General features: G+C 36.9%; 1 protein-coding gene across 2 annotated transcripts in view; it reads right to left on the bottom strand.

Moving 5' to 3' along the window:
* Positions 1-12,160, bottom strand: part of SETD3 (SET domain containing 3, actin histidine methyltransferase) — a 53,495-nt gene that overhangs the window by 23,495 nt on the left and 17,840 nt on the right. The window contains exons 3-6 of one of the 2 annotated variants that reach the window (XM_052693360.1): positions 10,845-10,905; positions 9,223-9,371; positions 8,152-8,224; positions 7,371-7,627 (exon numbers count right to left, since the gene is read on the bottom strand). In XM_052693360.1, coding sequence (XP_052549320.1) covers positions 7,371-7,627; positions 8,152-8,224; positions 9,223-9,371; positions 10,845-10,905 — 540 coding nt within the window. The remainder of the gene's footprint in view (positions 1-7,370; positions 7,628-8,151; positions 8,225-9,222; positions 9,372-10,844; positions 10,906-12,160) is intronic. The other variant, XM_052693359.1, reaches the window with a different exon arrangement.

Below are 12,160 nucleotides of genomic sequence, written 5' to 3' on the forward strand. Positions count from 1 at the left end.
AAAAAACAAACAACAAACAAACAAAAACAAAAAAACCAACTTCCAAACATCTGCCTGAATAGAGCATTTTAAAAGTTAGTATGCTTGTCTGCATTTAACTCAAATGTTATTTAACACGTGAAAGTTAAATGGCTGTATCTTAAAGCTAAGTACAGAGAGAGACTAGACATTCTACTTGACAGCTACCTGGAAAATCATACACTTTATTAGAATAATACAGATTAGAAACAGTATGGAGAAATAAAGCAAGACTGGCTTTATACAGTCAGCTTAACTCTGAAATTCTTGCTTACTGATTGACAATCATTCTTTATTCACTGATTTCTATGCTATCCTTATGCACGAGTAAGTTACAGGAAGGAGATCCTGTCATTGGCATTTCTTAGTAAGTTAACTTCTACTGGCCAGAAAAACCTTCTGCCAGGATGCTCTGTACTCATGGAAGGCACCTCAGTTTACCGGCAAGAAGGAAAACTTGCTTCCTAACTAAGTTAACATTTCTTTTAAGTAAGACAGTTTAACAAGTTAAGAAGAATGCATACATAACTAAAACATGAATGAATTAATTTAATCCACAACTAGAACCCTTTGCCTCTACCAGGTTATAAAAAGGCAGCTATTTGCAAGCACCTGGACCTTGATGTTACTTCTAAATTTAGAGTCAGCTATTAAAATACACACTGTTGCAAGTTCTTTACAATCAAACGCTAATTTTCTTTATGTTATTATATATTTTTTAAGGTTTTGCTACAAATTACTTAAAGAGTTGTGTTATGACTTAAGTGCAACAGGTTACAGTTTGAGCAGCAGGTATTTCCAGCATGCTTCCATTCACCCAAATGGCCAAATTAGCCAAATGAGAAATGGTTCTAGACCCAGAATGGTGGAGATGGGAAGGGACCTCTGGGTTCATCTGGTGCAACCTCCCTGTTTAAGCAGGGACACCCTGAGCAGGTTGCCCAGGATCATCTGACTTTCTCCAAGGTTGGAGATCCCAGTCTCTCTGGGTAACCTCAAAGAAGCAATGCTCAGTCATCCCTCACAGTAAAAAAATGTTTCCTGATGTTCAGACCAAGCTTCCTGCGTGCCAAGTGGATCACCTCCCTCAGACTGCTGCCAACACTTCTCCTAATGCAGCTCAGGACACCACTGGCCCACCAAAGCAAAGACAAATTACTGGCTCATGTTCAACTTGGCCCCCAGCACATTCACAGATCGCCTATAAAGTTCCTGTTACCCTATTTCTCCAGTCTGTTAAATTCCTTCTGAATGGTAGTGCAGCCCCCTGGTGTTTCAGTCGCCTCCCCCAATTTGCGTCACCAGCAGATTTGCTGAGGGCACTGTGTGCCCCATCACCTGGCTGTTGGCCAGTCATCAGTGACATTCCCCTGGACTCAAGTCTAGAGCTGGTTCTGTTCAAGATTTTTATCAATGAGCTTAAAGCAGTTGAACACATCCTTAGTGCATTTGCTGATGACGCTAAACAAGGAGGTGTTGCTGAGTCCCTGGAGGGATCAGAGACCTCACAGAGGAATTTAGATAGCCTGGAACATTGGGCAATTATCAAAGTGAAATTCAACACAGGTGCTGGGTTCTGCACCTGGAACAGAGTAATGGTGAACACATGTGAAAAGAGAGCTCAGGAAGAGAGGGACCTGGGGGTGCTGGTTACAGCAGTCTCAGCATGAGATAGCAGCACACCCTGGCAGCAAAGGATGAAAGCTGCATTTTAGAATTCATTAAATGCAGCACAACCAGCTGCTCAAAAAGAGGCAATTCCCTACATATTTACTGCTGGTACAGCCTCACTTTGAATATTGTGTGCAGTCCCACAAAATAAAAAGGATGTTTAAGATACTCAAATGCATGCAGAGGAGGGCAACAAAGCTGATAAAAGGGCCATGTCCAAGAAGGAGAGACTGACAACAAACTTTGTTTTGGGTTGGAGAAAAGGAGGCTGAGATGCTCACTGTTCCTTTTCCTCATGAGGGGAAGCAGAGAAGGAGATCGCAGACTCACCTCCCTAGTCACTGATGACAAGACCTGGTAACAGCACAAATCTGCATCAGGGGAGGTTCAGACTTGATATTAGGGAAAATGTAACTGTGAGCGTGGTCAAACACTGAAATAGTGTCCCCCTAAAGAGGTTGTTGATGCTCCATGACTGTGCTCAAGAGGCATGTAGATAACACTCTTAATAACATGCTTTAACTTCTGGTTAGTCCCGAAGCAGTGAGGCAGTTAGACATGATGATCTTCTCAGGTCCCTTCCAACTGAACTGTTTTTTTTCCTGTCATTTATTAATGATGTTGCACAGCACTGAAACAGTGCTGACCCCTGGGGTACACTGGCCTTCAAGTGGACTTTGTTGGACTCATTACAACCATACAGGGGGCTCAGCCAGTTCTCACTCCACCACCCAGTCTTCCCATCCAGCCCATACTCCAACATGTTCTTTTTCCATGAAGGTCTAGTAGGAGACAGCATCAAAACCCTTAATGAACTCCATACAGACAATACCCACTACCCACCCATTGTTTAGCAAACCAGCCATTTCAGCATGGAAGGTTATTGGGTTAGTCAAGTCTTATTTTCCATTTATGAATTTATGCTATTTGCCTCAAAATTATTTCCAGGATTAGATCTTCCACTATGGTTTGTATTTCCTCCTTCCTGCCCCTTCTGGAATATAGAAATGGTACTTTCCTTTCATCAATGACTTGGATACAAGACTTGAAGATGCATTAAGTAAGTTTGCAGCCAACACTAAACTGGGAGGAGCTGGTAATTCCTTTGAGGCTTTGTAGACAAACCTTGCCAAATTAGAGGGCTGGGCAATCACTAACCACGTGGAATTCAACAGGAACAACATTTGCAGTGTCCAAAATGATTAAATAGTATTGCGGTACTTCCATCTGCTCTAGGAGCACTCCATGTCTTGTTTTGATTCACAAAAGTTTCTCTTTAGTAGACTACAGTCATCCAGGTGCAGCTGTGAGAAAAAGTAAAACGGGAAAACCACTGCATACTATTTTTTTTTAAAGGCTCAAAGCATTTATTTTCTTAACAAATATAATCTTTCTGTGGATGTCAGTAAACTATATGGCTCCCTCTTGTGCTTATTATACCACATTTCAACCTACAATATATATATTTTTAAAATATGAAGCCATAAATATTTGGACTCTATTCACCCTTCACTATGCATGCAGTGCCCATAAATGTTAATGAAAGTCACACATGTACCTTCCCAGGGAAAAGAGAACCCTGCAGTTTACTAAACTCCACTTTGGAATAAGCTACAAAAACTTAAAACTATGAATCTGCTATGATGAAAGTACTCCTTTGACCATTTGCTGTATTCTGATAGCAACGCAGAGGCTAAATACACCTTTAAGGCACATCTGCAAAAACTTTCAACTATTTTTTAGTTATCAAATTACATACATTTAGAAAGGTGTCAGTGTGGTTTATAGACCCTGGCTAACATGCTCAAAGGTTTATTTTTGTCTACTCAACATCACACCTGTTTCTGCTTATCAAACCAGACCACAGTTTGGCTTGCAACAGCTGTGAAATGCATAAATCTGCCCATTCTTCATGTGTATCTGGACTAATCACTTTGAGAAAGAGTTAGAAGTACAGTGCTCTGAGAAATCCAGCACTGCTGACAAGGTAGTGAAATAAAACAGACCAGCACTTGTCAAGTTGTTTAAACCTGCACATGTATCAGACACAGAATTATTTTAATAACAGTCTAGCAATCCTATATGGAAAGACAATGAAGCACTTAAATGGTTTAACCCTTTTCTTCCCTTAGTCATTAGAGACATTTTGCAGACTAAAGATTCTGCAGAGCACTTTAAATATTCTGAGTTCACAAATTAATCCCTTTTTCAGTATTTCCAGATATTAAAAAAACCCTCTTATTTCAATATTCTACTTGCTTTATTTCCTTTGGTAAAACAAATCATCAAGAAAGCAAATACAAGATTTCTGTAATGCAAAATGGTTAGTTAAAATGTTTTAAAAAACACTAAGACTGCATGCCTGAAGGAGAATCAAAATCCTGGTCACAAACACCAGTTTTCCTTAAAATGCTTATTTGAACGTAGCAATACTGAATGAAATGGTACACAAAAGTCTCACGTTCCCTTTCATAAAGCTTGTGGAGTGCCCTGCCCTTCATAAGAAAACAACTCTGCTTTGCTTTCTTTTCATTATCATGATGAATCTTTTTCACCACTACTTTTTCCCTTTTTCCATATGTTCTTGAATTTCCAAACAGCATGTTACCCTTCGTGCTAATATTTTTTAGTCACAATTGTTTATGAAATAAGAGTGCATGCAAGATGATACAAAAATTCATTCTGTTTTTCATGAATAATGAAAGTCATGCATTGTTTTAGGGGGAAAAAAGGAGGCCTCTTGTGCACTGTTTTCTTCACTATTTCAAACATTGTAAGCTTTTATTTTTTGAGAGCAGAAACAGTGATCAAGTAGTATTAAAACTTTCCCATGACTTTTCATCAAAAGCACTGATCAGTACTTAGTACATTCACTTGGCAGTCCTGGGTAGACCTATCCATCTTTCCAATGTGACTGAATTTTTACTGAATATTAGTAAGGTATTCATTGTAAGTAAAGTATTCACTGAAAATGTGGTTTCATAGCACAGCACCAAATAATCAGAACGTACCTAATGTTTACCCAGTAAATATTACTACTCAGTTTCTAAAGAACAAGTAAATAAAGCACATGATTCCTTTTTGATCTGTGTTCATGCTCATGTAAGTTTAAAATAGTAGGTATATTATGCAAAAAGTATTTGTCAGGAGGCTAAGAAATATTTGGTATAGATTTTTTTTTTTAAATCACAAATGACCAGAACCTGTATGTTTAATATTTCATGTGAAAGACAATGGTACCATACTATTTTTTTTTTCTTTGGTATATGAATAGAAAGTCTAAAGAGAAGAACATAATGTATTTAAAAACTATTTCCACAAAGGTATCCATTACAGCAGACAAAGCTAAACTATATTGGTTTCAAAAGTATCAGAATGGAACAGTTTCAGTTGGAAGAGACCCTACGAGGACTAAGATCAACTGTCAAACTATCTTGGGGCTGACCCAAATTTAAAACATATCATTAAGAACACATTATCCAAATGCCTCAAACATAGACAGGCAGAGAGCATTAATCATCTCTCTAGGAAGCATATTCCAGTGTCTGTCTAACCTCCTGGTAAGTTTCCCCTGATGCTGAATCTGAACCTTACTGCTTTCAGCCATTCCAGTGTGTCCTGTCAACCAATACAAAGGAGAAGAGATCACTTCCCTCTGCCCTTCTTCTCCTCAGGAAGTTAGAGAAAGCAATGATGTCCCTTTTTCTCTACTTAACTGACCCAGCATCTTCAGCTGCTCCTCACAGGACGTCTTCCAACTCCTTAACCAGGTTTGTTGCCATCAGTATCAGCTTTGATGCGTTCAAGTATCCTAACACCCTTTTTGAGTTGTGGAGCACAGAGCTGCATGCAATATTCCAGAAGAAGCTGCATCAATGCTAAATACAGTAGGAGAACCACTTTTGACCAGCTCGTTATGCCATGTTTAATGCAATACAATTTTCACTCTTGACTGCCAAGCCACAAGGGCACACTGCTGAGTAACTGTGAGGTACCATACCAGTTTCGATGTAATTGATAATACAGAAAGTGCAAGAGTACAGAGTATTAAAAGCTGGTTACCACACAAAATCATCATCAGGTTTCCAAAGACAGTCTGCCTCTGAAGTCATCCTACTTACGTTATTTTCTTTGCTTAAACTGTAGCTCCTCTTACCGTAACAATCAACAGTATGGCTCTTGATACCAAATATGAATTATTTAGTGAGACACCGCTTTGATGACATTAGCTTAAATGTTACACAAATTATCTTTGATTAGCTTTAAGAAATAATAAGAGAAATAGAATAAATTTGCCATCCTTAAACAGATGGGCAAAAAACATTTTGTCAAACATTCAAGCTCTTTTCCCACATATGTGGCATGCAATTACGTCACTGTGTTCTATAAACATTCTTCACTTGTTTCTATCACCTTAGTATCAGATTGATGAACTCATCAATCACTTCAATCACTGAGAAGATGTTCAGAAGGACTGGACACACAGCTGACCCAATCCGGAGTGCAATTCTAGATCTCATTTCTCTGCAGAAGTGCATACTTTTTCCTTACTGTTGTGATCATATAACTTCTCACACTGACTAATGCTGCTGTAATAGTGTTAGGAAGTTGGTAGAACTAACCACAGATTAGCTATCTGATTAAGTATTGCAAGACCATGAAGAGCAGTTAGAAGAATTCAGTAATGTTACTCTGATAATGTTACAGAAGAACATAATTGTTCTGTGTTTCCTGACCTCTCCTATTGTCAAAAAACCATCTCTCTAGATTGCACGTCTGTGGAAATTCAGTACATCATTATTTATGCTTTTTACACAGACACAAGAAGCTTTGAATGGTTGTACACTGAATCTGACCCTGACAACAACACATCACTATTCACCTACAACATTACACCAAGACAGCCAGAATAACAGTTCTATCTTAAAAGCTCAGTTTAAATCATTACTTAAATAGTTCAACAATCTCACAGGCTCTCCATACTCAAATTGTTACCAGATGTATTTATGTATTTAAAACCAATCAAAATTATTATGTTAAATAGAAGGGAAAAACACAGGTAAACCACAGCCATTGGAAAGGCTACGTATGCAATATTCTCTTCCATCAATTAAAAATTGTTTCTGCTTTGATTACTGTAAACTACATTTTTCAATGAATCAAATGAACAAGTCGTATGAGAATTCTGAAGGTCACTGAGCCCCAGCTACTCACAGGGAAACTTCTGGAATCTGGCTACCAGAAGGAAAGATTGAAAGCAATAATTGGACCACCCTTATTTTCTCAAATTGAACAAATTTAGTTCCCTGTGTCTGTCCTTGCACAGAAAAAGGGCTAAAACAAGTGAGGTCTTAGCCCTGCTCTGCACTCACTTCAGTTTGTCAATGCTCTTGTGCTGATGGGCCCAAGAATGTACAGTATTCCAGGAGAAATCTCAACAATGTCAAACAAAGGGTGGTAATCACTTCTCTCAATCAGCTAAATATATTCTTATATATTCATAAACCTACTGAACTGTGAATTTCTAAACAGCAGTTCAAAAAAAAAAACAGAATGAATTTGCTTCAATAATTCAAACCTTCTAAGAACAAGACACTTTCGCTATTATTAAGCATCACTGTTTTCACACCTTTTTCAATCATGAGATGAACTATACTATTTACTATATTTAAGATGCTTACCTGAATAACTTTGTAGAAATAAGCATATTGTCGGGCTGTGTTTTTATATTGGCTAAAAACATCATGTATGGCCTGAGTTGACCGAAGATACTGCACTTCATCTTCTTCAAAGTAGAGAGGAGTATCGTATTCATTGGGGAGAGTCTGGATGTAGGGCAGCCAGAAAGAGTTGGGGTTGGCTCGCTCACAAAGAAGATGGAATGCCAATGTTATATTGCCCATGGCTTGAAGAATTCGATCTTGAGAATACAAGGAACCTGAATTAATCAGAAAGGTGAAGCACTAAATTAACAAGCCATGGAAAATATCATCTTACACTCACTTTAAGTTAAGATTCTGAAATAACATGTAAGAATTCTCAACCAAGAAGAGTTTTTCAGCTTTCTAAAATATTTGGCCACCTGCATTGTATTTTGCAACAAGTTATTTGAGTAAACACCTCATACAATCACATGGCGGAAGACACGAAGCTAGAAAAATACTTAGTGTCTGAGAACATTTCAACTGGCAGTACTGTAGAAATTGCATGATACACTATACACAGAACACTGGGCTAGCTACATAATGTGTTCAAAGTAATACACATGCTTCTGGAATATATCAAATATACCCAGTGCTCTCAGCCAGAAACAGAAGTCTTTTCCACTATGTTCAAGCTTCTGGATATGCCAACCCTGATGGTGAAGGTAATCAAGTCCTGTGGTATAGCAGATCAGCTAAATAAGAAACTTAAATTTAATTATCTCATACTTCTTACTTAAGAACTTCCTTAACATCTTACCTAATACTGAGTTTTTAGCTGACTCAACTGTCATCAACAGTTTTCTAGGTACCCACAGAAATAACTCTTCAGCCTATGGAAAGAAAAAACAAGTAGAGGGTCAGATAGCATTTATATGACATGTCAAGTGTTAGGTATGCATCATTAAATCAGTTTTTTCTTTTTTAATAAAAATTATTTTGCAAAATCCTTCCTTCTCTTCCACTGAAAATTAAATATTGCAATAACTGAAGTGTCCAGATCTGCACTACACAAAACACAGATATGCATAAAATAAAGTGCTTTGCTTTCTAGATGCCAACCTGTAGACTGTCCACAACAACCTCAAAATGTACAATGTCCGCTATATTGCTATTAACTGTGTGATCAAATATTTTTTCTCAGTAATCTTTTCCATTGCCTCTGACTTTAGGAGAAAAGTTTTGAGATTTTAATCCTTATCAATCAGTGGTACTAGTCTTAAAGTACATGCCACTAAAGCCCTAGAGTGAACATAATATACTTCTTTTCCAACATTCTTTCTACAGCAGCTGATTGTCTCTTCCCATTCTCCATTTTACAGATGGGAAACAGCTGTAAAAAAAAAAACAGCTTAAGCATTTACCTTTCACAGTTAGCTAACTGTGTGCATCTATTTTCCTTACCTGACAATTGAAAGATTCAACATAAGGGTTTTGTTTTGTATTTTTTTCCCTTCCAAAGTCACTAGAAAGTATCACAGTACCTCTGTGAGGCAAAAAGACCAGTGCTTAAAAGTAATGTGAAAGAAGATACTAGAGCAGTTAGAAAGTATGTGAGCAGGCTACATTAATAAGGTAAGAGCACTCTTGCAATCAGGCAAACATTATAGGCAAACAAGGATAAAGACCAATAAGTTCAGAGTACTACTCAACAGTCAAAGTAATATTCAATTTTATTAACTATTTTACTTCTCAAGTACACACAGTTTAGCTTTTCAAAACAGCAGTTTTACCAACAGTCAAAATACAGAAGAAAAGAAGATGAATGTTTCAGAGCTCAGCAGCTATGTTTCAAATATAATTTGATCAAGTGAAGTGTTCACATGCTCACCTTTATCTCTCTTGTTGCTTTCAAACCAAACCCCTCCTCTTCAAAGTTAGCTATTTCAAAACCCTCTGTGGATGCTCCATTTTCAGTTGCCCATTTTATCAATTCAGGGAAATAGTCATCTCGTTTTCCATCAAAGACAACAGACAAACCTACATACAAAATTTATTTAAAAAGCAGAAATAAGAGGACATAGAAAGATAAAGAAGCACAATGTAAGGGTTCTCAGCTATTCCACAGCAGTTCTACTTGGAAGAAGCTGAGTTCAAACTGTTCTCTGCTAAGCATTACTTGATAGTAGACAAAAGGCTGCAAAATTGGCTTACTCAACACTTTAAAAATACAGCCATTTGAACAAAGCTGAGCTAAAATATGAAACTTCCCTCCTCTTCTCCTTTTAAATAAAGGAGAAAATATTTCCCAGCTTAATACTGATGATAAACATAATCACCACAACATATTAATACAATCTTGAGGAGGAGCATGTTGAAATTTCATTATTTGAGCACCGGAAATGAAGATAAGCAGATATCAAGCTCCTTCTCTCACATCCAAAGCGCTTGGCTTTTTCATATAGCACATGGATATGCTAAAATAACTAAGAACTGATCAACACCTGATATACCACAGTCCTTCCAAACTGCAGACACTGATCCCTGATCCACAGATCCACTGATCCAAAAGGCACTTGGTCCACCAGTGAAATCTCAAGTCTCATTCAATTCCTCAGCTTTCCCTTTAACCTTCATCTGATTCAAACCTATGCATTTCGGATCCCCGTTGGATCCTTCCACACCTCTTTGTCTAAGTTCTTTTCAGTCCCAATTCTAGAATCAGATCAAATTAAAATTGCTCAAAACCCCCTGAAATGCTCAGGCCATTTTATGAGTGACAATATGCCATCGGCAAATCGCTCACGTTCAAAGATATTTTGGTTAAGCACAGCAGTTAAATAAATCTTAAGGAGAGAAGAGTTTTAGGAAAGTAGAAATCACGTATTTGAGTTTTATCCTTGAAATCATGCATTTAAAATTCCAGAAACAATCAAATCTGTGGTTATCATTGACAATATGGTATAAAAGAGGTATACTGATTAGTATTTGCTTTGAAAGCAATGAGAATGTGGTGCACAATATTTTGCTTGTTTATAGCCAAGCTAGCATCTTTCCTTTATTTCATACTCATTTCATTATTTTCTGTGGAATATATTTAGAGATAAGGCTAGCCAAGGCATACCTAGTGTGGCTAGCTGCATAACTTCTGTAGATCTTCAGTATTTAAAATTCAGTCACTCTTACAGAACTATTTAATTCTCAACAAAATATAGCTGTACTGATAAAAGAACTGAAAAATCAGCTCTAAAATTCCCTTTTTGGTTCATGAAGCAAAAAAGTTAGAAAACAAAAATACTTAGTTTTCATGTGAAGAGTTTTAGTATTGCGTTCTGCAACCCACTGCCCTATTTGAGAAAAGCACAAAGTACTGTACATCTTAAAATTCCCAGCCTCAATTCACAACCCCATTGCTAATCATTTAAAGCTCATATTGATCTTAAAAACTATGTCGTATAAGTTATGTTCAATTCAAAAAATAGTTTTGAAAGACACCATACTATTCATACTCACTGTGTATGTGAAAATGTACATTAGAAGGCATTTGTATGGCAATCGTGTTGTGGCTGTGCATCTTTCAAGGAAAAAAAAAATGTATCCTATTAACAAATTCTACTGCTGCCAGCAGATTTTTGCCATAAATAGTTGTGTCTTTTTGGTGCAGGAGATATAGCAGAAAGCTCCATGCCAACACTAACTGCTCTTGTTAACCTGAACTATGTTCTACCACAACACGTGGATTACATTGCAGAAACCAGGACACATACCACAACTTTATAGAAGTTACTGGATAGTAAAAGAATGAATCGAGTTCAATGCACAGTTACAGGAGGCAGTAATTCAAACGGTATCATTTATTCTTTGATATGTCCTCTGCTAATAACTACAGAGGTTTAAAAGATCTTTTATGAACCGAGAGTTTTATACATTAGTCAATATATATTTCACAAGGAGCTAAAAGAACACTTAAAGCTCCTGAACAGTCTGCTACTTGACAGATACAATGAAACACTCAAGCTTCGTGCAGTCTGGCTCTTTCCCCACCCCTCCTCTTCGCTACATAAATATGAGGGAAGAAAACCATTAAGACATTTTCTGGTATTTCCAGTCTGAACCTCAAGTAAAAAAAGATAATTCTTAGACATTAAAACAACTCTCTGAAGAGGTTGCTTTTATTAAAGACTAAGTGGAAAATAGTTTCTAGAACTTACTTACAAGTAAAAAGAAAGCTTATTCAACAGCTATTGCAGAACATAGTGAAAGCAAACTGATCTAATCTGAACAATATACATACATTAAACTTAGGAAAATCATCAATAATAGTTCAGATAAACCATAATATCATAAGTATATACTTAATTTTATGGTTGGTATATAGCAGATAGATGTTTATTTTGTATATTTATATGCTTCCATTTTGTCCAAATTTGATGTCATTATTTTAAATGCAGAAATCATTTTCATGACCAGTAAAGCATTCAGATTAAAATATTCATAAAGTTTAATTTCAAATGTTCCAATTCATAGAGGCAAAGAAGGCAGACTAGACAATCGGAAATCAAAAAGGCCTATTATTCTCAAATGGCATTTTACTTTAGCCCTTCAGATTGTCATCTCACCACAATCTCAAGCTGTCTCTTCTAATTATGGGAAAAAATCATTTGTCTGTGGTACTCATTCATAAACACAAATATTAAAATTGCTAATGCCAGTGATTATGCTCATCAGAGCATTTAAGACACTTAAACGTACAAAGAAGCTGCATATCAAGAGAACTAGTATTTTTGTCCCAACATAGTAGAATGGCACAATATTTACATAACCACAAC

The sequence above is a fragment of the Tympanuchus pallidicinctus genome, unplaced genomic scaffold, assembly GCF_026119805.1.
Source record: "Tympanuchus pallidicinctus isolate F22 unplaced genomic scaffold, pur_lepc_1.0 scaffold3, whole genome shotgun sequence".
Lineage (NCBI taxonomy): Eukaryota > Metazoa > Chordata > Aves > Galliformes > Phasianidae > Tympanuchus > Tympanuchus pallidicinctus.